At 38.6% G+C, this 26,955-nt stretch overlaps 1 protein-coding gene across 3 annotated transcripts in view; it reads left to right on the top strand.

Annotated features, from left to right (window-relative positions):
- arm (armadillo) overlaps positions 1 to 26,955 on the top strand; it is a 251,436-nt gene that overhangs the window by 6,063 nt on the left and 218,418 nt on the right. For all 3 annotated transcript variants that reach the window (XM_067141649.2, XM_067141650.2, XM_067141651.2), the window contains exons 2-3: positions 8,091 to 8,148; positions 23,681 to 23,908. In XM_067141649.2, the coding sequence (XP_066997750.1) occupies positions 8,112 to 8,148; positions 23,681 to 23,908 (265 nt within the window). In that variant the 5' untranslated portion in view covers positions 8,091 to 8,111. The remainder of the gene's footprint in view (positions 1 to 8,090; positions 8,149 to 23,680; positions 23,909 to 26,955) is intronic.

The raw sequence follows: 26,955 nt of genomic DNA, 5'->3' as shown, positions 1-26,955 counted from the left end.
GTTGGTCTGAAAACAGACCGATGTAAAGATAGTTTCGTCTGGGAGCTGACTTCCTTCTTACAGAATACTGCTGATCGCAACTGCGAGCTCACTGCATTAGCTTTACTACACCTTGATTCAATCTCACTTATTATATTACCATCCTGGGAGAACACACAACCTAAATACTTGAAATTATCGACCTATTCTAGCTTTGTATCACCAATCTGTCATTCAGTTCTGTTGAATTTCTTACCTACTGACATCAATTTAGTCTTCGAGAGGCTGATTTTCATACCATACTCATTGCACCTATTTTCAAGTTCCAAGATATTAGACTGCAGGCTTTCAGCACAGACTGCCATTAAGACCAAGTCGTCAGCATAGGTCAAACTGCTTACTACATCTCCACCTAACTGAATCCCTACCTGCCATTTTATACCTTTCAGCAGATGATCCATGTAAACTACGAACAGTGAATGTGAAAGATTACAGCTTTGTCAAACCTCTGTAAGTACCCTGAACCAAGGCCTCATTCTACCATCAATTATTACTGAAGCCCAATTGTCAACATAGTGAACATCTTTTCCCTCGGTACCCTGTCATATGTTTTCTCTAGATCTACGAAACATAAACACAACTGCCTATTCCTCTTGTAGCATTTTTAAATTACCGGGCGTATACTGAAAATCTGATCCTGACAGCCTCTCTGTGGTCTGAAACCACACTGGTTTTTATCCCCACGAACCTAATACGCTGGCATAGCAGGGGGAGAGGTGATACTCCCACGTCCCAGGTGGCGGATAGGGGGGGGGTCCTAACCGGCTTGCCGGCGGACTTGAGGGAAATAAAATACCTCTCGCGGACCAAATACACTACCCCTTGTGGGTGATGGACGCACATGTAGAATACACACGCGGTATCCCCTGCCTGTCGTAAGAGGCGACTACAAGGGGCAACCAAGGGATAATTGAATATGAAACTACTCTTGATTCGTACCATCATGCGGGGAACACCGTGGGTTGCTTGTACTTGCGAGTAGTACCAGTAATTTAGGTACAAAATAGGTTTGTGATTAGTAGCAGTAAAGAGGCTGGCCTGGGGGTTTCCAGTACCCGTGCATCGTACCCATGTGAGCAACACCGCGGGTCTGGGCGTAGCCTGTGAGTTGTACTGCTATATGAGCGGCACTGTGGGTCTGCGTTGCCTGTGATTAGTACCCACTATGTGAGGAACATCACGGGAATACTGGCGCCCGTGATTAGTACACCTAGGTGGGGAACCTTATCGGTTTGCGTTGGCTCTGAGTGGCGCCATTGTGTGAGAAACACCATAGGTCTGCGTTTCCTGTACGAAGTGCAATACTTGTGAGTAGTACCATCTTCTGTGGAACACCATGAGTCTTCGCTACTTTTGATTAGTACCCCAACATGACAAATGCCATGGTTCTACTTTCCTCGCGACATGTACCATTCTGTGGAGCTTTAGACATGGATTTTGCACCCCTTTAGACATCAAGCAACATTGTGCTTTATAAGTGGCCCCTTGGTCAGTAATAATATTATTTACGATCTTTTTTTGTCGGATCCACTGATTTTTGTTTGTTTTTTGTTTAGTTCATGCCCATCCATTCATTCTTCATGACATTTTGTATTTTATTTTGGTCAGTGGATGTATTTGAACTTCTTGTTATTTCATTTCGTACCATTAGGGGCAGATGACCTTGATGTTAGGCCCCTTTAAACAACAAGCACCACCACCAGTTTTCATCCAACTTCCTCTCAACGACTGATCGCACCCTCCTTTCCAAGATGCCAGTGAATACTTTGCCTGGTATACTAATTAATGAGATACCTCAATAGTTGTTGCAATCCTTCCTTTTCCCTTGCTTATAGATAGGTGCATTTACTGCTTTCGTCCAATCTGAAGGTACCTTACCAACACTCCGTGCTAATTTTACTATTCTATGAAGCCATTTCATCCCTGCCTTCCCACTATACTTCACAATTTCAGGTCTAATTTCATCTATTCCAGCTGCCTTATGACAATGGAGTTTTTTTTTTTTTACCATCCTTTCCACTTCCTCAAGTATAATTTCACCAACATCATTTTCCTCCTCCCCATGAGCTTGGCTGTTTGCAACACCACCAGGATGATTTCCTTTTACATTGAGAAGATGTTCAAAATATTCCCTCCACCTCTCCAGTGAATCCGTGGGATCTATTATGAGTTCACCAGAATTACTCAAAACACTGTTCATTTCCTTTTTCCCTCCCTTCCTAAGATTCTTTATTCCTGTCCAGAAAGGTTTCCCTACTGCTTGACCTAGCCTTTCCAGGTTATTACCAAAATCTTCCCATGACTTCTTTTTGGATTCAACTATTTGTTTCCCTCAGTTTCTTTCATCTACGTACAAATCCCTGTCTCCCTCGGCCCTTGTTTGGAGCCATTTCTGATAAGCCTTCTTTTTACGTTTACAAGCTGCTCTCACTTCGTCATTCCACCAAGATGTTCGCCTTTTCCCATCTTTACACACAGTTGTTCCTAGGCATTCCCTTGCTGTTTCTACTACAGCATCCCTGTATGTCACCCATTCACTTTCTATATCCTGAACCTGCTTACTGTCTACTGTTCGAAACTTCTCACTAATCATGTCGAAGCCCTTCTGTCTAATTTCCTCGTCCTGGAGATTTTCTACCCTTTTTCGTTTGCAGACAGATTTCACTTTCTCGACTCTAGGCCTAGAGATACTTAGTTCACTACAGATCAGATATTGGTCTGCATCATCGAAAAATCTGCAAAAAAACTTGTACATTCCTAACAGATTTCCTGAATTCAAAGTCTGTTATGGATCTGGTACCCCTAGCCTCTCATGTGTAGCGGTGAATAGCCTTCTTGAAGAATGTATTCATAACTGCTAAACCCATACTAGCACAGAAGTCCAGCAAACGCTTCCCATTCCCATTAGCTTCCATATCTTCCCCAAATTTACCAATCACTCTTTCGTATCCTTCAGTTATATTCCCAACTCTCGCATTGAAATCGACCATTAGCACTATTCTGTCCTTGCTGTTGACCCTGACCACGATGTCACTCAATGCTTCATAAAACTTGTCAACTTCATCCTCATCTGCACCCTTACATGGTGAATACACGGACACAATTCTTGTCCTAATTCTTCCAACTGACAAATCTACCCACATCATTCGCTCATTTACGTGCCTAACAGAAAGTATGTTGCGTGCAATGGTATTCCTGATAAAGAGCCCTACCCCAGACTCTGCCCTTCCCTTTCTAACACCCGTCAGGTATACTTTATAATCTCCTATCTCTTCCTCATCTCCCTTTACCCGAATATCACTTACTCCTACCACATCCAGATGCATCCTCTTTGCTGACTCGGCCAGTTCTACCTTCCTTCTTCCATAAGCCCCATTAATATTGATAGCTCCCCATCAAATTCCATTTTGTTCACAGAGTTGTTTCCAAGGAGTCCCTCGCCTGTCATATGGGTGTGGGATTCCATTACTCCCATAGGTCCGAGGCTTGCTTGCAGTGTTCTGAGCTCGGTAAATTCATGAAGCAGGATGCTACCCTACTTGCACATAGTCTAGTGAGATCTCTCCTCTAACGGGTTATGGACCACCGGTGGATTGTATAGTCCTAGCCGCCTGAGCACAAGGAGGCCCATGACTCAGAATATGTCCGAGATGCCCACTCCCATTCCATAGCAACTGGTATCTGGACTCTCAGGACCACTTACTAGGCCACTCAGCCGTTGCCCATGGTTCACGAACTAGAATGTGACTACAGTAACCCGCAAACATGAACCATGCAAACATGTATGTTTGTAAATTATATTTTTAATATATTTTTTCAAATGTTAAATTTTTCAACTTATTCAACTACGAAAGCATAAAATATTATTTTTTCCTATTTATGATAAAATCACAAGAAAACATACAGTCTTTTAGTTGATTATATTCAGAGCGCTATTGTTAATACTTCCTGAGAAAAAGGAACATTTGTCTTGAAAAAAACAAAAGTGAAGAAAAATGCTGTTTAAGATAAGTGTTACCTTAATGTGCACCAGACCCATATTCAGGATCATCTGGGTTGTCTTCATCTTCTCTGCCCCTTTTCTGGTTTCTTTTTAACTGCCTAGCTTTAGAACATGCTTGAAATTTGATATGAGACTTTTTCATACGGAAATTGTCCATTTCTCAGCACGCGCCAATCATGTTCACTTGTGGTTCTATACCCAGATTTTTCAATACTTTAATCCTACCATTGTTCCCCTCATTGAATACCAGCACAGCATCATATATTTTCAGTACGTCCTCTGCCAGGTCTGGCTTTTACTTTCCTCTTCTTGAATATTTTCTGAGATCTTGGCATTGTTTTAGCACACGAAAATAAAACTTCTAGGCACGAGGAGAAGATATTGAATTTGGTTGTTTACTAGCCAACAAATGAATGTCGCAAGGCGTCTTCCATTCTTACCAACATGCAAAATTCCCCTGCAAACCACAAACCTCTGAAATGGAAAGGAACTAGCCCAAGAAACCGAAAATATGCTGGATCTCACGAATAGATCTTAAAGGGGGCGTGGCTTCCAGGACACATCGATTTTAAATGACCTATAAATGGGGTTCAGCAAACATTTTCAGCAAAGAAGCATATGTACATTGTAAATTGGACCTCAGGCTATCAAAATAACATAATCTAAAATTCGATTTTTTGGACCCAAAACAGCTTACAACCTCCCCTTAATGTATTTATCAACAATACGCAAGAAAGCAGGTGTAGTCCTGATTTTTAAAGGGGACAATGGACTACTAGTCTGACATCCATTGCACATAAACAAATGGAATGCCTTATTTCAGAATATTTATGTGAACAGTGCAAGAAAATTTCATGGATTAATAACCGGCAACATGATCCTCTAGCAAGAGGCAGATGTTGCACTTTCAGGATATCAGCAAGTCGCACGAAAAAAGGTGTGCAAGATGGCCTTTTTGTAATTGATTTTGATAGATGTTATGTAGTATCGCATGATATTCAGACCTGAAAACTAGCAGAAAAACAGATTGATATAAGGGTAGTTCCGTGAATTTGAGAATTTTTGACACACTGCATACATAGATTAAAAGGAGGTAAATATTCCAACAATGTTCCTATAATTTTGGGAGTTGTACAAAATAGTGTTATTGGGGCACTTCTATTTATGGCAGTATCAATGGTCTGTCAAACAAAATCTAAAGTGACTGCAGATTGTTAGGGGGGTGATTGTATAATATACAGAAAAATCCCAAACTTCAGTAGACCTGCACTTTACTACGGTTAATGTCATTGAGCATGATGCTTGCTCCATGTTAGCATTCAGCAGTTCTTCACTGTTTGCTAGGCTCATTTTCAGGTCAGTGGAATGCATGTTTCCTGCTTCATTAGAAATTACTGCTCGCGCAACTTTTAGTGATAGATGGACACCCTAGTGCTGAATCAGTCGACCTCGGTTATTTTTGAGATTCGTATTGGCAACGTTTGAAACACAAACTATGAATCGTTTATGCATCGCTGTGCGACATTTGGCGTACACTTTACGTGCTAGTACTGTTGTTGTTTACACAGCAAAGCCAAACTATAGAATTCATGCTAGGAACAAGATTCGCATCGAGAAATGTTATATAATGTGTGTGACTCGGTTGTTGACTTCAGATAATAAAGGTTTAGAAAATTCATATCAATCGATCATATTATTGATTCAATTCAAATTTCATTTTCATTCATTTGGCAGTATTAGCAGAACCGTGAGAACTCCCTTCTTACTCCTCACCCCCGTACAAAGAACTACCACTAAAAGTTGTGCGAGTAGTACTTTATCTCCAAAAATTTTTCCACTGCCTTCTGCGACAATGCACATGTTTCTCATTTTCTTCCAAGCATGAGACAGTTCTTTAGCTTCTAATGGTCCTTCCCAGTCAATGCTTTCAGCTTCTCTGAACTCTTCAGCCTGCCAGTAGGTGTTCAATCTTCAAGTCTGCTGGTTTCACAGACACATCTTTCATTACAGCTGGTGGGCATTTCCTGACTTCATTTGACATACACTGCCTTTCGAAGTCAATTGCCATTTTGGGTCAAATAGATAAAGACCACATTTTCTAAATCCGTTGTTTGTAATATCTCGAGTCTCCTTGTCACGGAAGACTACTGCTATCAGTTTTCCAATAATAGCTATTGTTGCTCCTTTCCTTCCATTCATATGCAACATTTTTCCAGCCGGATTTAAGGGGCCGAGTTGTGTTAACATCTGCAGGTAGGATTAGGCAACAGCACAAATTGTTAAATCTGATGATCTAAGGAGAATTTTGCCACGTAGGTGGGTATGTGATTTGTTGCCATGTGATCCATACCTAGCAGCCAACTCTCTTAAAGTAATTGCAGTGTTCTAGAGCTTTGTCTTTCCATTGTATTAAGTGGGACAGAAATGCCCTTCATTTAGAGTCGAGTAGTCTTTACTGTATGTAATGGGAGATTTTCTTATTTAGTTTGCCATTTATGGACTAAAGGATTGTTAAAGACAGAACACAGACAACAATTATGTCTAGTTTCTTCTTTTACTAATGCTGAGCTTTTCATTGTTCGTATTATTCTCATCTATGACTGTCACGCATGTTAGCATTCAAGATTAGAAAACTCACAAATTATTGAAAGTGATCTTGACTTTCTGGAAAATTAAAATACCACCACTATGAACTTGATATTTAGTTTGTCAAGTGTTCTGCTCTGAGGAGCTCATTGAAGTAGTCATTAAAATCTGTAATGTAATATTTCACTAATTATTTGAATTATATTTCTCATTTTTATATGATGCTGGAGATATTGTGTATCATTTACTTCATGGATTCAGTTATATTTTACAATTATATATTAAATTTCTATGTTATTGACAGTGTAATTGTAGAAGCCTCCATGGCTAAGGTGGCAGTGCGCCGGCCTCTCACCGCTGGATACCGGTCAAATCTCGGTCACTCCATGTGAGATTTGTGCTGGACAAAGTGGAGGCGGGACAGGTTTTTCTCTGGGTACTCCGGTTTTCCCTGTCATCTTTCATTCCAGCAACATTCTCCATTATCATTTCATAGCATTTATCACTCATTAATATCACCTTGGGAGTGGTGACCCCATTGTAATAATAGCTTATATGGTTCATTCATTATATCCCTGACCCGGTCAAAGACTGGGAAACAGGTTGTAGGTTTTCATTTTCACTCCGGTTTTGCCTGTCATCTCTCATTCCAGAAACACACTCCAAAATCATTTCATTTCATCTGTTGGTCATTACTCATTCCTCGGAGGATGACAGGCTTCGGCATCCGGCACCGTTCCTATCCTCGCTGCTAGATGGGGGCTGCATGATTCATTCCATTCATTCCTCGTAGAAGCTGGAAACAGGCTGTGGATTTTCATTTTTTCATTGTCAGGGTAATTGTATTAATTGATGGTAATATATTTTCTTATATTGAATTGTATGAAAAAGTATAATTTTATTTTCTTAACAAAATAAAAACAAGGGAAAAAATCTTTAATTTATTTATACTTTATGAATATTATCATAATTAGGGTGTACAGTCGAACCTTGTTTGTTTGGCCTCCTTTAGTCAGGATTCCTCATTTGTCTAGATCAAATTTAGCCAAAGTATTCACAAAAATTTTTTATCCAGAACAATTTAATATAGATTACAGCACAGTACTTTATTTCTGAAACTATAGGAGTAAAAATGTTTAAATTTCAGTGATTTTCATTCAAATACAGTACTATATGCATTATTTTGTATACTGTTATCTGTGTATGAATAAGCTATTATTCCTGTAAAGATGAACAGTAAGTTTCAAAAATATTTAGTATTTCATTTTACCCATTTTTCTATAATCCAGATTTTTGCTAGTCCAGATAATTGAGGTTATACTGTACATCAAGCTTAGAACATTATTGCGTTGTTGAATTTATCCGTGCTTAAACCTTACGTCAACTGCCACAGGACTCTTTAAATTTTGAAATATTGCCCATACTGTCAGTTGAATATTTCTTATACAGATTTTATTTTCAGGTCTGAGAATCCCGTGGCACCATGAGTTACCAAATGCAACCACAGCAGGCTCGGCCGAGTAAGTAAATTATTTCTTGATTTCATGTAGAATTCTGTTTTGTTAGAATGACATTCTTGAAGTTTTTATAATTATAGTGTGAAATAGGAGTCCTTCAGAGCACAAGGGAATGGGAATCTAGTAACAATAAGACAGTTTTGAGAAAAATGGACAACGTTTTTGCTGAACATTTAATTAGGGTAGCAAGGGGTAAATATGAGAGAATTCTTTCTTTTTTCTGTAAATTTCAGAAGTTAAAAAAACAAAAACAAATACTTCACGATGCCTGTTTCATGAAAACACATTGTACATCCCAGCAGAGTAATAAGATGATATGTGCTGTAACTTTACAAGGGAACAGCCTTTTTAAAATTTAATCTGACATGATAATGCGTACACAAGGTAACATCTGAAATCAGTGATGCATACTGTCGTGTCTTGAGATGTATCACATTTTTTATTTTACTGTATCTAGAATATCAGTTGCTGGGCTGAGTGGCTCAGACGATTGAGGTGCTGGCCTTCTGACCACAACTTGGGAGGTTTGATCCTGGCTCAGTCCGGTGGTATTTGAATATGCTCAAATAAGTCAGCCTTGCATCAGTGAATTTACTTGCAGGCCTACGTAAAAGAACTCCTGCGGGACTAAATTCCGGCATCTCCGAAAACCATAAAATTATTTCGTGGGACGTAAGGACAATAACAGTTTTATTACTATTATTACTGAAATCGGTTGTTTATTTCAGCCTTTATATTTTCAGAGGTAATGAAAGCAGTCACGTTATTTGCACACTTATGAAAAGAATTATGAAGGTATGTTCCCTCTCGCTTTGAACTTTAATATTTCTTTTCACCAGTCAACGGGGATTATTAATCGGCAGCACGAGATAGCTTGCTAGTGCAGCTACTGGACGCAGTGAGAAATCTGTATGGGTGGTCGATCATGTTCAATTTAAATTTAGCCTTCAAACACACAACTAAAAATGCCTGTTGTACACCATCACATTTTTCTTTCAATTCAATACTTCACAAGAAAAGTTGTCAAAGATTGTTCAACATTGCTGAAGGTTTGACAAGATTTTTAAAAGATATGGCAAGGTTTGATAGAATTTTGTTTTAATATGGAGGAAAGACAACCAGCATTTGTGGTTCTTGGACTAGCAGTGTGATATATTTTTAAAAGGAAGAGAAACATGCAGTAAGTCATAATTTAAATGGGAAAAACGATTGTGATTATGTTCTACATTATTTTTGTAATGTATTTAGGCCTACTGCCTTAACATCATTTGCAGAGGTTGTGTTCTATTGTATGTACTCTGATGAATTCAATAAAAAATGATCGCAGAGCAACAGACATTTATATCTTATAGCATGAAAACATATTAGGAATTCCATAATAATAATAATAATAATAATACCAGGCGAGTTGGCCGTATGGTTAGGGGCGCGCGCTGTGAGCTTGCATCCGGGAGATAGTGGGTTCAAATCCCACTGTCGGCACCCTGAAGATGGTTTTGTCGTTTCCCATTTTCACACCAGGCATATGCTGGGGCTGTACCTTAATTAAGGCCATGGCTGCTTCCTTCCAATTCCTAGGCCTTTCCTATCCCATTGTCGCCATAAAAACTATCTGTGTCGGTGCGACGTAATGCCACTAGAAAAAAATATTATGCGATGATCGTTGTAATAATGATGATGATGATAATAATAATAATAATGATACGTTAATAAATGTAAAAGCGGTCCACTTCCTTGAGAAATCTCTCTTCAAACTTCTCGTACGCTGCCGTTTTATTCATTTTATTGTGGTACTCCCTGCATATAGACAGAGATGTGCCTCATACTTTAGCAGTTAATACACACACAACATCTGCTGGTCATGAAGAATTCCTGGCAACCTAGCCTGCACTGTTCATACTCTAATTCCAGTGATCAATCGTGTCAAAGTCTTGGGCAATTCTTTGATCGACAAGACATGAATTGATTTTCAACACAGAACTTTGTATAATATAAAATAAAACACCAGCATTAATTCAAACAAGCGACCTGTTACCAAAACTGATGAAAAGTGCTGCGATTAAAAAGGTTTCACCGTGCTAAATGAAAGTTGAAACTATTCTAGGCTATGTTACATTTAAAGTTTCCATTAACAACACTAAATTTGAATACAGTAGTTATCTTACAAAGGCTTCAGGAAGGAGTCCAAAGTTGCTTGTTTCAGTTCCTTATCGCAAAATTCTCCACTCGCTGGATAATCACCAAATTGTTTAGTGATATGTTATTTACTGCGTAAAATGTTTTTAATACATCTAAAGCACTCATGACTGCAGACTCTGTTGATATGTCTGTGATGCCCCCATCCTCCTCACTCTTGTAGGATTCATCATGTGAGTTAGTAGGTCTAACTAGTTCAAGAATTTCACTCTCACTCAGATCCCCGCACACAGTCACATTCATTCATTTATTCATTTTTACATGCATTTAAAGGAATAGGATTTTTGTGCACAGTAAATATGTCACATTGTTGGATGCCTTGATAGATCAGATATGGTGCATAATTCATGATCCCAAAATCATGAGTTTCATTGGACAGAAAAATAGAATTGTGAAGGGAAAAAAATTGACAGTGTCTGTCATAATTTTTGGCATGTCAAAGAACTTGGGCACTCATACTTAGAATTTTCCCACTCCAAATGACTGTTTTTGAAAACAAGTATGAGATTGCTGCTAGATGGCAGTTCAATTGGAACATTGAAATTGATTTATTGACTGCCTATATAACACCACTTCAGGAAATCTGTGACCTATACAATTCTGCTGATTATTGTTCATTGTTATTTTCACTATAAGTTAATTTGTTCTCATAGAACTTGCTCAAACTGAACTTGAATAAAGTGGAAACTTAACCACCACAGAATTTTTTCTTGGTCTTGGTGAAGCGTACGGCGTTATAATGTTCTTTTGTATAATGCGGAATCTCCTCAACACGGAACTGGATAATGAAATAATTCTTTAAAATCAACTGTAGGCCTACTTGTATAATGCAAAAAATATTAGGATGATGTAGTCCTATGAAAAAGAATTTGTGCATTTCTGGTGCTGGTATGATCAATTTCATTGTTTGGACAAACTGGCGCACATGTTTGGACATCGCTGCCATCAGTACACTTGCCGTTCTATTTCTTCACCCAGCCACTTCAGGGAAAGGTCAGTATCTGTCTTCTATGATAAACAGGTACAGTAGTTGACAAGGGAAGTTGACCAAGACTCTAATGAGATTTTCAGAATAGATAGTTGACGGTAAGGAAGCAGGCATGCTGCCAAACAGTTGCCTGCTGTATTCATAAAAGTGAAGAAACTCTTATCTTGGCTAAATCTTCCATGAAATTTTCTCTAAACGAAAGAGTTAAAATAATTGAAGTTAAGGAAAATATAAACTCTTGGTATGGCAAATAATGTTCCGGTTTAGGTGTGGAAAAATGCAAATTTACCACATGATTCAAAATCATGAAAAAGTAATAAATGAGTGGATTCAAGGAAGTGTCAAATGAAAAGGGAAGTTGAAGATCACTGGTAATGAGGACTAAACAAGGTAGTGTGGGAGTGGTTCACTTCTGCCTGGTTAAAAAACGTGCTCACTTCCGGTCCGATGCTTTAAAGTGAAGCTTTCGCTGTAGCTAATCTCTTGGAAATTTTGAGTTCAAAGCGTCTACGAGGTGGCTGGACAGTTTCAAGAAGAAGCACAATATTGTCTGGAATAAAGTTTATGGGGAATCCAAGGAAGTGAATGAAAGTGTAGTGGATGATTGGAAATCAAAACTGCTAGGCTTGATTTCAGAATACGAACGTAGAAACAGTTTCAGTGTGAACGAAAGAGGATTGTTCTTCTGGTTATTATCCACAAAGTCCCTCGCCATTAAGGGACAAAAGTGTGTCAGGGATAAAATGTCAAATGAAAGATGTACAGTGTTACTGTGTGGGAATGTGAAGGGAGAATGGGTAAACCCTCATGTGCAGGGATAGAAAAAAATAGAAATAATTCAGGAGCCAGTGCATTTTTAGCAAATATACGTTATGGAAACCACAGGTTAGACTAGGATAACATATAATATTAATTAACAAAGTTTTATTCCACCTGCTCAGTACTTCACAATATTTGTAATACCTATGTATACATTACAATGTGTTTTTAAGAGACTAGTTTCGACTCTATGTGGGTCATCATCAGCCTAAATAAGGTACACGTTTATTTGTTGATATCCCGAAACAATATTTTGTTGTGAATTAATAAGATTAATAAAATGAGCTATGTGTGTAATGTGAAAATGTGCATAAAAAATGGTGAAATGCATTAAATGTTATGCGAGATAAAATTGTGTCCTGGTACTGATCAATAGATAGTGAATTGTCCAAGTTTACATATATTGCAGTTAGATTATAAATATAGTACCACATCAATTTTTACAATAATGGTTGAAATATTACAATTTACATATACATTAAAATTGTATAATGATAAAAGTATAAAATGCCGGTCTGAATATCAAGTCCAGATGCTTCTAATGAATTCTATCGTTCAATTACATCTTCTGTCAAATTATTGAATATTTATGTACAACATTGGTGCGGAGGGAATCTATCTTGCTTGAAGTCCAGTGTTTTATGATTTAAAAAATGTATACTGGCTGATTATAAGCGACTTTTTACAGTACAAGGAGTTCTGCATATGATGAGAGGTGAAATTCCCAATCCAAGATGGAACCAATAAAACCTGATGAGAATAGAAAATTAAAATTAACACGAGGTTCTTTAAAGAAAAAGAAAGGTAGGAAAACTAAACAATGAAAACAACAAAATGTTGTTCCGAGATATCGACAAATAAAAGTGTACCTTATTTAGGCTGATGATGACCCACACAGGGTCGAAACTAGTCCCTTAACAACACATTGTAATGTATACATAGGCATTACAAATATTGTGAAGTATTGAGTAGGTGGAATAAAACCTTGTTAATTAACATTATATGTAATGTTAATTCAATACGGAACCAGAGATGAAATTCATAACCTTGGAAGACTAGGATAAAGCTACATACTGGTTTTGAATGGAAATTTATATTTTGAGGGAGATTAATCCAAATAATCACCAATCACCTTCAAGGTCAGCATCCTTTAAAATTACACTACATGTGCCTGTTTGATTTCCCACCAAAACACCAACAATCAATACATTTTGTTGCATCAAAGTCCTTTAAAGATGGTCCATTCAAAGATATCATCATGAGATCACTAAAGTTCTTATTGGCAAGCTTGGTTTGCAGCCTAAAATCAGAAATTGTCCTTTCACAGTCTGTCAGAAAGGTAATCCCACTTGCCAAAATATGTTCCTTGTTACTCGTGAAATTCTTATTCGACATACCTGGTAACTGTATTCTGAAATACAAGTGAAAATCATTTGAATATACTCAAGAAGTGAATTGTGATGACAAATTTGAAGTCCTTGATCTTCTTTAGAAGGCCTTTAGCTGTGATTCCTTCTTCACCTTTCATTTCAGAAATATTCTCTAAATGTATCACTAGGCATTCCCATTCTGTGACAACTGCATGCAAAACATTTAATTTTCTTGCTACACATCTAACTTGGTGTAAGTACTGCAATTTAGATATTACACATTCCAGCAACTCTGAAATTTTCTTCAGTTCACAAAGTCGTCCTGGCGAATGTCGATAAGATGTACAGTATATAGTTTCCTGAGTGTGGAATCAATTTCATCAGTGATTTTTAAGTTTCACGACTTTCAGTGAGTGAAGAACGAGTTTCAGTTGATGTGCAACACAATGAACATTTTACAATGTTCTCAATTTTTTCAGATATTTTTGTAACCGAACCGTTACGGACACCAATCACACAGGTGCTTCATCAGTCCCTATACCTATTAGTTTTGTACCCGTAAAGAGTTCTCCAAGACATAACTGGAGGAATTACGTTTCTAGAGCTTCCATATAGCTATCACTTGTTGCGTTCTCCAATGACACAATAGAAAGTCACCTTATTTTCTTTAAAAAAAACTAATGTAAGGTATCAGCTTCTCATCAGAGATATCTGTTGATCCATTGAGTAAGATACTGACATATGAACTTCCCTTCATTTCATATATCAAATCTTCACAAAGATCTGAGGCAATGTATGAAATAAATTCTCTGTATTGTGTATCGTTCACATACTTCTCTGAATCAGTAACATTCAACTGAACAGTGCAACCAAACCTTCAAAATCAGTGTAGGATCTGTTATTTTTTGCAATATGATAAGATGCCATGAACAATGCATTCATGTGCTGTAACATATCATTCATTTTCTTTACGCACTTCGCTAAAGGTGCACATTCAGGATTTTTCTTGAAATTTCGTCTCCTGACACTTCTAATGAGGATAGGTTTTTTTCGTGTGTTTTAAAAGTTTCCAGTGTAAATGGTCCTGAAAATCCAGACACAACTTTAGAATTTTGGTCGGTAATGCTATGAAAGTTGCTGCGTAGTTCACACTTTATACAATACCTTCTTTATAGCACAGCCACGGTAGTAATTCAATCACTAGGCGAGTTGGCCGTGCGGTTAGGTGCACACGGCTGTGAGCTTGCATCCGGGAGATAGTGGGTTCGAATTCCACTGTTGGCAGCCCTGAAGATGGTTTTCCATGGTGTCCCATTTTCACGCCAGGCAAATGCTGGGGCTGTACCTTAATAAAGCCACGGCCGCTTCCTTCTAACTCCTAGGTCTTTCCTATCCCATCATCACCATAAGACCTATCTGTGTCGGTGCGACGTAAAGCAAAAAAAAAAAAAAGTAATTCAAGCTATGATTGCTGAAATTTCCGTTTGCCTGAAAATTTAAATTTTGACATATATTAAATGTTTGACTTATTTTTGTTTTGAACACCATAAATTTCACACTGTCCTGAACACTACAATCGGCACTTCCATTAAGTGTTTCCTCACATTCACTAGCGTCTGTATCACTTTGTTTTGCACTTATGGGCCCTACTGTTGAAGAAATCTGAAAGAGTACACGTTTTTTCACTTGCATCAATTTGTGTGGCTTTGTTCGTTTCATTTTGCCGATTTTCTGAAGTACAACACACAAAACATGTAATAGACTACAGTAAATCACTGGTGTTAAATGGCTTCCAAGTTCGCGGGCTTCGATGTCTGATGCAGTATTGCCAATTTTCCATAAATGCACAGGAATGAAAACAACCTTTACGGGAGCGAAAGCTGGGTGGACTCGGGATATCTTATAAGTTGGAAGTAACAGACATGTAAGTAACGAGAATATCTGGTACAGACAGGTGGGAACAATGGCAGGAGGATACTAGGAATGAGGAGATAAAGGCTAAGTTAGGAATGAACTCTATGGATGAAGCTGTATGCATAAACCGGCTATACTGGCTCCCCTGTGCAAGTGCTATATTCATTGGATTACTGTACTGTATGCATTTTGGATGCCTTGTGCTTGCACGGAATATACCCGATGCCCTTAAAACATCGTGGCTTATCAAACTTTCCTATGGCGAGGGGAGAAAGTCTCTTGCTTCCGTCCACATTACAACAACAGTACAGTGACTATACTTGTACGATTTCCCGCCATGGCACTTATAAGATCCATTAATGCATACAATCACCTTTATTCTCAGTTGAAACTTTTCAAATGCCAAGGAAAACACTATTTCAGAAATTTAGCCAACAAGGCACATTTACATTATTCAATAATGCTCTTGTATAAAACTATGGCAAACGTAACCTCACGCAACGAAAGGAAGAAAAACACGATTCGAAGACAAGGAAAAATTATGCTGGCTCCCCTGTGCAAATGCTTTATCTTTTGGATTACTGTACTGTCTGCATTTTTAGATGCCTTGTACTGGCATGGAAAGTACCTGACTGATGCCCTTAAAACATCGTGGCTTTTCGAACTTTCCTATGACAGGGGAAGGAAGTCTCTCGCTTCCGTGTGCACTGCATAGCAACACAGTACATTTGCCGGCTGGCAATTCCTTTAAAACCATAAGTCTGTTTGGCCTCAGCATTAAAAAAAAAAAAAAAAAAAAGTAGTTTCATTGGCATTAACAATATTGTTTGGTGCGTACGAACTTATTATAGGCTATAAGCCACGCTTTTTCGCCAACTGTCTAAATCGCCAGTGTTCGCGGATTCTACCTCTCCGCACACTGCCTGCTACATGATATTGTGGCGTTCCTAAAAATGACGAATACAAAATAATTACGATTCCGCTTGAACATAGCAGATACTAGCTGATGTACCCGTGCTTCGCTGGGGAATTCTACATTGTATACGGAATTGTAGGTTAGGTAGAGTACACGTTGTGAGCAAGACTGTATTAAATTGCATAGCTCTTAACGTTACACTGGAAACGCGACGGAGAAATCACCAAACGTCTTTTCTCATATGAAGACTGCGTTAGGGAATTTTCATTGTAATGGTAGGTCCGCTTGCTTACCATCAGTTACAATGAGGTTGGGGAATTGCATTATAATGACAGACACTCACCCTCCACCTGCCTTTTTACATCCTTAAGAAGACTTACTGGTCTCCCCAACCGAAATGAACATAGGTCATTACAATGATGTCGGTAGGAATGGCATGAGTGAAAGCAATGATTTCACATGAAATACTCGATCAAATGAAAAACCACACATTTTCTCACTTTTAACGAACAGTACTACGCTGCCGGTCTAACATTTCAAAGTTCCAGAGCTGGAATGACCAGGCCCTTTTACTAATCTGTTTCTGTTTCTTAGTCGGAAAATCTCAATTCAATACACTGGCGGCGGAAAAAATTATCTGACTTGGAGGCAATTTTCTCCTCCAAGCCAGAGGCTCTTCACTGCTGATTTTGAATAAAATGAATGTAGAATTTAATAAAAGTGGCTCGGCGTTGATATGGACTTGGCAACAAAAATACAAATTCATGAATATCTGTGTTATCAAAGCCGGTACATTAACAATGTATGACATAAATGATCAGAAATGTAATTCTATATAGGGTGAAGCGTAATTCGTGCACTCGGGCGTCGCAGCGCGACTCCTCACATGCCAGCAACAAAAACGCGTCTCTTACAAAATTTCGTCTTGCGAGTATATTTGGCAGAAAAACGACGTTGAAGAGTAGCAATCTGGCAACACTGTAACCACATGTAGGGTAACTACCTCTGTCAGCAAACGTTACACGTACTGTACAGTTGGTGCAGTGGGTAGAGTTTTGGGTTAGCATGCAGGAGGTCGAGTGGTCGATCCTGGGATGAGGCGTATGTTTTTTATTTTGTAAATGTAGTCCAGGTGGTATGGTATCTGGCATCTTAATTGTCAACAGCGATTGCAGTGGGTCCTCTAGAAACCATTTGCACTTACATACTACGATCCTAGAAATGGACGAACAATCGTTTTCATTGGTCAGCTTTGAAAAGCGCCCTTTCCACGTTCTGGGCGTGAATTTATTCGCACCACTTCATCTACTAGATGCGAAACCTGTTTGTTTCAGCTGTCTATTTCTTATTAGTCTAACCAGGTATTTGTTGTTTCAGCGTTACAAAATGTTGTAAATGTAGGATACATGTGACCTCAGAAACGGCGTCTTACTGTATTACAGTAGGTAATGTCAGATGGAAATTAGCAAATAAAAAATGCGCCTCAACCCAGGATCGAACCATCGACCTCTCGCATACCAACCAAAAACTCCAACCACTGCAGCAACTGTACAGCACGACGAGAACAGTGTTGCCAGATTGCTACTCTTCAACGTCCGTTTTCTACCGGATATACTCGCAAGACGAAAATTTGTAAGGCACATTTTTTTATTGCTGGCATGTGAGGAGTCGCACTGCGATGCCCGAGTGCGCGAATTACGCTCCACCCTGTATAACTTTAGCTATGTAGTATTTATCGATAGGACCACTAATATACTGTAAATATTTGAGAATTCAATTTTAGGACTTCCCCTAAACTACCATTTCACTCAGCGTGAGTAAAATGATTTATAGCCTAGATTGTAGTGGCCCAGCCCCCGATTTCACATACCAATTTTCATTAAATTCCCTTCAGCTGTTTTCTCGTGATGCGTGTACATACAGACAGACAGAAATTATGGAAAAGTAAAAAGTGCATTTCCTTGTTACTATGGACATGATCGATACAGAAATACCATTCTTTTCAAATTCTGAGCAGTGTACAGACAAAACTCTTATTTTATATATATGGATGAAGCACACTGTAGACACGCCGAAGTAGGTGAAAGTGCGCCAAGTTACCCCTTCACGTTCCGGAAGTCGCGTTCTTTCATGACACGGAGAAATTTTGAATTTAAATTACTCTGTAAAATACTATTTTTTTTCCAAATGTAAAGGCAGTTTCGAATTAAAAGTCTGAATTTCGGTAACGGGACCAACATTGTTCTTTGAATTACGAATTATCCGTATTTCGAATTAAACGATTTAAATAACACGCAAAATCATATCTCATGTTTCCGGGAACGAGAGCTGCTTCGAATTAGGCGAGATTTTGAATTAACCAATTTCAAATTATCAAGGTTCTACTGTATAGTGTTTCTTGAAAAATATCCATTCAAGAGCAAATAATGTACTAATTTTGGTTTCCCACTATTCATAAGCCAATGGCCGTAGCCGTGTTGAAACACCGGATCCCGTGAGATCTCCGAAGTTAAGCAACATTGGGCGTGGTGAAGATTTGGATGGGTGCCATGCGCTGTTGGTGGGGGTAGGGGAATGGAGGAGCGGAAAGGAACTGGCCACCCTACTGTACGTAAACTCTGGCTCAGGTACACCTCTGCGGAGGTTCGGACCTGCCTTCGGGCAGATTACACCCCCTTATTCATAAACTGCCTATGCGACTTGAAAACCTTTGTAAATACGTTGTGTAAACATTTTATAAAAATGGAACTGTGGGGCCGTTGAAAATAATCACTCGCCTGTTTTATCATTGAAATTGGAGGCTATTTTTTCCCAGATTTTGTCTCTGAGCACACCGAGCTTGATAGCTGCAGTCGCTTAAGTGCGGCCGGTATCCAGTATTCGGGAGATAGTAGGTTCGAACCCCACTGTCGGCAGCCCTGAAAATGGTTTTCCGTGGTTTCCCATTTTCACACCAGGCAAATGCTGGGGCTGTACCTTAATTAAGGCCACGGCCGCTTCCTTCCCACTCCTAGCCCTTTCCTGTCCCATCGTCGCCATAAGAACTATCTGTGTCGGTGCGACGTAAAGCAACTAGCAAAAAAAAAGTCTCTGAGCACAAAATTTTTATAGTCCTGATGGGAGCAGTCATATAGTTCCCGTCTTCCGGAAACAAACTCGATAGATCTCGCCTATTCATCTGAAGATAATACACACATGCGTCTGCTGCACCCGACTGGTATACTCAGCACTGCTAGCGTCTACTGCATGCGATGGTTTCTAGGAGCTGCATGAAGGAAACCAGTTCTACTGCATTCCATTGTAGGAGTCAGGGAGGGAATGGATGCAATAGCGGTCGGCAGCACACTCAAACCATCGCTGCACATACGAAACCGCACGTTAAGTAATATTTAAAAGTACCATACCATATTGAAATTCCTAAACGGTAAAATAATAAAATTTATATTGTAAATTATGCTCATTTATATACATGCAGTGGTTACGTGTAAGAGAGGGCCAGGAGCCCTAACTTTGCCACAATAAAGTTACTGTAATAATAATAATAATAATAATAATAATAATAATAATAATAATAATGTTTTGTGTAGGGATGGTGATGATTGGTGCTTTGAGGCAAAAAGGGAAAGGGGCAGTCAAATAAAAAGCAAACACCCACTATAACACATATTCTGTGTAAAAGGTGGCAACACTGTTGTTATATATCAATACTGCCATCGCTGTGGTAGGAGCAGTGCGTAGTGACAACTCACACGTTCACTCAGTTGCTGGGTTGTGTCTTTGATGGTGTGTGGACTGGTCTAGTGTGTTCGTCCAGCTGTAGAAATAGAGGCAGGCAAAGAAGAGCTGAGAAGTGTGGTTCGTTTTCTGGTGGCCGAGGGTGCTGGAGCACGCTAAAGTTATAGTCTCATATCTGCTTTGTATGGCAAACACTGCCTGTCCGTGGTAAGTGTCTACGAGTGGCATAGGAGATTCCGAGAAGGCACACATCACCGCCCCCATACTTCCAATCTGGCGAAGGCTATGCTTCAGCGATTTGGTTGGGAAATACTTCTACATCCTCCGTACAGAATTTCACCTTGTGATTTTCACATTTTTGGTGACTTGTAGGAAGACCTTCGTGGACGTCTGTTTCATTTGGATAAGGAAGTGCAAGAGTGGATGCGGTTATTGATCCGTCAGTGACCTACCTCTTTCTACGAAACTGGAATTGACAGTCTCTTCTCCCAGTGGGATAAATGTATTAACGCTTGTGGTAATTACATTTTAATAAAACCATTCCTTGATCACGTAATGGGTGTTTGGTTTTCATTTGATTGCCCCTTATAGTTCAGGATAATCCAAACCTAATAATAATTTTATAATAATAATGTACAACGGGCGACTGTTTAGTCCGCCCTGTCAATATATTATTATTTGAATTATTTATACGTACATGTTTCGGGAGCCTCAACTCCCTTCATCAGCGCATCAAAATCAGCCTTATCTAAGTCTCAAGATACAACATCATATCATATTAACATTAAGCATTGTCCTGTATAACCTCAAGTCTAGACCAACATATGTACACTTTGCATTTTTTAAAAATAAACACGTAGACATGGAACATATGTAAAACCACTCTTGAACAGTTCACTCATTCTTCCTATCCTTTACACTCTCACAACGTGTATCATCACCCTGGATGGATCCATTAGTTGAGTCAGACTCTGATAAAATGTTACTCGTCACTGCTTGTATTGTTGTTGCTACTAGGAATCTACCACCTTATCGTCCAATTTTGACATCTTTTTGAAGTTGACCCTTTATAGGATGCACTGATTTATTACAAAGTTGTATACATATTAAAATTTAGCCATGTATGTGCCACCGGGGCAGATGATGTTATGCTCAACTGTTGCAGGACCGGACTTTTTAAAACAGAGCGGAACAAACCTCCCATTATGTTTCTGCAAATGCTCCTGTAGTACTATAAAAAAGAAAAGGCTATGTTACGTAGTTAAAATACTTTTGTAATGATAAATTATTAGGACTTGCATAAATTGTTAAAGCGGAGGAAGCCTATCCGCTTGCTGAACAGCCACTAACAGAATGTATACTACCCATGTAACCTGACCATTTAAGGGGTGGGGAGTGGGCCAGACAGTTACAATTGATGCTATCTGTTATCCTTTTCTTTCTTTTCACATATTGGTTAGCCAACTTAAAGTATTTTCTTCATCAATGTGTTCATTTAAATTGTTGTCAATATTTTGTTTCTGTTCTACGTAAATTTCTAATTTCTCCAGGATGTCCATATATTTCTGTTTGTTGAATGTATTAATTTCATGTTTTGTTCTATGTTGGTGAATGAACACATATAGCTAGTAAATAAATGTAATCCCCTAACCTCACTAGTACATGGCAGATTCACGGAGACAGCACTCCATCATTTAGTTTGCAAACTAGAGGAAAGCCTAGAATACAAAGGAATAGCTCTGGTGGCATTTTTAGACATAGAAGGGGCCTTCAGCAATACAATCTACAACTCAGTGATTAAAGTTGTTGAATAGAGTAGGGTGAGGAAGACTGTCGTGAAAAGTATTAGATCCATGTTAGACGGGAGGAAAATAAAGGCAACTCTGTTTGAAGAGACGCTAACAGTTCAAGCCACCCGAGGTTGTGCGCAAGGAGGAGTCCTTTCTCCTCTTCTGTGGAACTTTTTGGTGAACAAAATCATAGTCATGCTCAATGAACAGGGATTTAATACACAAGGATATGCAGATGATCTTGTTATTGTGGTAAGAGGTAAGGTGATGAGTGTCATCCAGGACCTCATGCAAAGGTCATTTAACCTTGTGGAGAACTGGTGTCGGGAAGAATAACTCAGTCAACCCAAGCAAGGTAACACTGGTCCCTTTCACAAGAAGGAAGAAATTAGAGGGGACAAGAACACTGAAGCTCTTTGAGCAAGAAATCTATATGGAAGAACAAGTGTTACACGTAGGTGTAATATTAGACAAAAAGTTAGCCTGGAATCCTAACATAGAAAGAAATATAACCCGAGCTAAGAATCTATTGTATGCATGCAAGAGGGCAGTCGGGACAACATGGAGTCTAAAGCCGGCAATGGTAATGTGGATATACACATTGATCATTAGACAACTGATGACCTATGTAACAATCATTTGGTGGGTGAAGGTAAGACAAGGAAATATCAGTAGCAAACTAAATAGCCTTCAGAGAATGGCTTGTATAGACATGTATAGACATAAACATGCCAGCTGATCATATGATTCCAAAGTATATCTTTGAAAAACCATTTGAGACCCAAATAACAAAAAAGGAAGTCTGGGACATTAACAGATGGAAAACTTGTAAGGAAGATATTGTGTGGTGGACAGATGGCCCAAGGACTAAGATGGGAACAGTGGGATCAGCGGGGATAATAAGAGACAATGTATGTAGGAAATGTAACGATGCGGAAGAATCAGCTGAACACATACTCTTTGAGTGTAAGGCCCTGGGAGGAATCAGAATTTCCACACTGGGACTACCTGGTGAAGAGAGAAGAAACATCTGAGAAGACCCAATAAGGAGGACCTGCAACTTTATGAATGGAGCAGGTATAACTACGTGGGGATGAAAGAAAACATATGGTTGCAAAAGATCTTAAAGATTGACGCTAAAAGGAACTTTTTTAAAAAAAGAAGAGGAGGTAGCTCACTAGCAAGTTAGGATAAATATATAGTATACTAGATTGAGTAAATTACCATTTTAGTATAGTCTACCTGCAGTCAGGCCCACCAGCTTCTGCTGGTATAATTGTCCCTTTTGCATTGATGTACTCCTATCCTTTGGTCTGATGTTTTCTCACGTTCTGCTTCCAGAGTGATGCATCAGACTTTCGTCTTCCTTTTGATTCATCGCGTTCAGCACAATCGTCATTCGTTACTGTCACATTCTGAACGTCATATATGATAAAACATAGTTTCATAGAATCTATATAACGAAAAGTAATAAATACTTCAGTATATAATAATGATGCAGTTACACAGTAGCCAGAATTAATAAAATTACTTACGTAGCCTAGATCGCAGTGCCTTCTGCCTCTGTCTGAATGACTGATTTTCACAAAATTCTGTTTAGCCCTTTTCTCGTGACGTACATACATGTGTGCATACGTTATGGAAATTTAAAAATTTCATTTCCTTCTTATTCTGGACATGACCGACATACAAATACCAATTTTTTATAAATTCTGACCAAAATACAGGCAAAACTCTTTATTTATATGTGACTAAGCACAATTAATTTCATATGATATACTTAACAATAATTGTTTAATTGTTTCAGTGTCCCATGGAAATTACCAGGGTCCTGGAGATCTTCCTATGGGTTCTGCAAAAGAACAGACCCTTATGTGGCAACAAAATTCATACCTTGGGGATTCTGGTATTCATTCCGGAGCTACAACTCAAGCCCCATCGCTGACAGGCAAGGAAGAAGACATGGAGTCAGATGGCCTCATGTTTGACCTTGATCAAGGATTCACTCAGGGATTTACCCAAGATCAAGTTGATGGTGAGTACACTTTAAATAATAGAAACTGACTTTGTTTTGTCAGGTAAAAATTGATTATTCTCTGTTAGGAATACATCTTCTATATTCTTCTATTTGGTTTTGTTTTCTTTTTTAACTGGTACCTTCTGTTTGAACAAAAACAGTAATTGTATCCATCTATAAGTACGGGAACAGGAAGGATTTCAAAAACTTTTTAGGGCAGTTCCTTGATTGGTGTACCAGACAAAGTATTCACCGGAATTTTAGATAAGGGGTTGATCAATGGTGCAGAGTAAATTGGATGGAAACCAGTGCAATTTCAGACAACAGAGGGGTTGTCAGGATAAGATTTTCAGTATGTTTTAGGTAATTGCAAAATGTTACGAGAGGAAGGATCATTTATTTAAAGGTATAAAATTGTGGTGAGGGATTAAGCTGGGTGGGAATGCGATAAGCAGCTTGGCCTATGCTGACAACATGGTCTTAATGCCAGGCTATGCTGAAAGCCTGCAATCTTGGAGCTTCCAAAAAGGTGCAGAGAGTATGGTATGGGAATTAGTACTTCCAAGACTAAAGTGATATTGGTTGGGAAGAAACCTAAGAGGTTTAAATGCCAGGAAGGGAATACAAAACCACTACAGGTTGTCTACTTCGGATACGTAATCTCCCTGGATGGATGCTTCCGCGATAAATGATGTAGCAGTGCAGTTTATACTTCATACTTGCATGTATTAGCTTGTGTTTGTAGTATCCTATGATTGAAAATAAAATTTAGAATTTGACAAAGACTGTAGTGGATTCATCCACTGAACCAAAGTGGCTCTTCTTGGTCTGTTGCTATGAGTTCTTCTGTTATGGTGTTGCTCCATCTGGTATGGTGGAAAGAAGATTAAGGGTATTCTCTAAAGGTTAAAGCGTGGTTTGATTGGTTTTCTTGATATGCATCGGCGCATACAGATTCCATTGTGGGATCAGAAGTTCCTCTTGTCCCTGAGATTTCTCCTTATGCAACTTTGATGAGGAACAGGCATGCCTTAATGATAAACTGATAACAGAATTGCACCTAGAAAGTGCTTTAAAACTTTTGGTTATTCCTGTGTCCAGTGCATTGAAGAGGAATAAATTTCATTGTGATGTTACTTAAATTAGCTGGAATTTTGTGACATGCTGCATGTCAGGGATAAGAAGCAATTACAGTTAGAATTATAACAGAAGGGCAAAACTTAACAATGCACTCCCCAGTATAAATCACATTATTCTTAATTCTCAAGCCATTGTTGAAATCTTTCAACATCAACATCAACAGCAATCATCCATATCCTGTTCCTGTACCCAATGTATAGTAATAGCCACGTAACGAAATACCCCAGAAAGTAAATATCGCCGCCCGATGCTCTTCTTTTCTCTATTTTGTAATGGCTGATCACTGCTGCCAACCTGCCTGGTTACATATTAAAATCACCAGACATAACCAAACAAACTAACCTCAATGTAAACACCGATAATGAATGTTTCCCTACCCTAGTAAATGATAAAAGTTAAGATGAAATAAATCAAGATATTCATAATTAAGTCGGTTTCCACGCTCAATGAGAAATTTAGGAAATAAACACCCTTTCTCACTCAAATTAACGTTACATATATCTGTCTTTATTTTGATATGCAGTAGGCGTACTATAACCATATTCTTGAAAATAGGGGCGTGTTAAACGATGCAATTTGTTTAATAAGTCTTTGCAGTGTGATTTTCGAAAGTCCAATGACTTCCCTTTCTTTTGCGCGAACATTTCCTTCTCTCTTCAATACCGGTAACCCGTAGCCTAAGGAGAGAGATTGGGCATATTTTCAGCCTGCAGGCTGGTTATATCTTCACGGTTATCAGGAAACATATAGGAATACTAATGTGCCAAGCTACGTGAACGGAAATTAGGTCAGCTTCAAGCTCACTGCAGAATTGAATATTAGTTCTACTATCTACTTCTATCGTTTTCACATACACCGAGGTGCCAGTATTTCGTCCCGCAAGAGTTCTTTATGTACCAGTAGATCTAGACATGAGGCTGGAGTATTTGAGCACTTTCAAATACCGCCGAACTCGAATCCGCCAACATGAGCTAGTCATACATTCTCTCCTTCACTCGCTTAAAATAATGTTAAACATTTCCTGCCTTTATTCTGATTCTGATGTATGCATTACTATAACTGCATTCTTAAAGAAAGGGGGGAGGGAATATAGATTGAATAATTCATTGCGGTTTCTGCAAGTTCAAGGACTTACCACATAAGACATATGTCCTTCCTTTTAATAATAATGCTAACAGCTTTACATCCCACTAAGAACTTTTACGGTTTTCGGCATTTGGCATTTTAAACATATTTTCAGCTTACAAGTTGGTGTATCTCAAGCTTACAACATTACCAGATTTTTACATATATATTGGCTTAAATCACATGAAGACAGGTTGTGATGCAAGAATTGGATAGGAAAGAGGGCTAGGATTTAAGATGTAAATAAGCGTACAGACACAGCACTAGCCTGAAATGAAAATGACGGGCAAAAAAAAAACTTCAGACCTGCCAACTGTGGGGTTCGAATACATCACCATCTCCTGAAACCAAGCTAACAGCAATGTGATCAAACTGCACAGCCAGTTCACTCAGTTTCCTATGACGCGTAATAGGCCTACCACATGGGCGACCCACTTACCTGTATATGGATCTTCAATTCTTCAATTATACATGTATGCAAAAACATTATGCACCTTAGTAAGAGGTACTTCCCTAGTTGGTTCTCTGATTGGTGCACGTATAACAAATATGTTTGGGAAGAAATACTTTTATTTTATATTTATTTATATCATAAAGAAGTCATGTTGTCATAGCAAAACGAATACGCAACGAAGAAATGAATCCGAAGAGATAAGCATTATTTACTGCATTAAATATTAGTTTATTTACATGTTAAGCGATATGTAGTAGTAATAACAATAACAACAACAAACGTGTGCAATAAGGAAAAAGGAAATAAATACAAGTAAATATAAATATAATTTACAACATTTAGAGCC

Source organism: Anabrus simplex, chromosome 2, assembly GCF_040414725.1.
Source record: "Anabrus simplex isolate iqAnaSimp1 chromosome 2, ASM4041472v1, whole genome shotgun sequence".
NCBI classification, from domain to species: Eukaryota; Metazoa; Arthropoda; class Insecta; order Orthoptera; family Tettigoniidae; genus Anabrus; species Anabrus simplex.
Note: the sequence above shows the minus strand (reverse complement) of the source record. Positions and strands in the feature narration are given on the sequence as shown.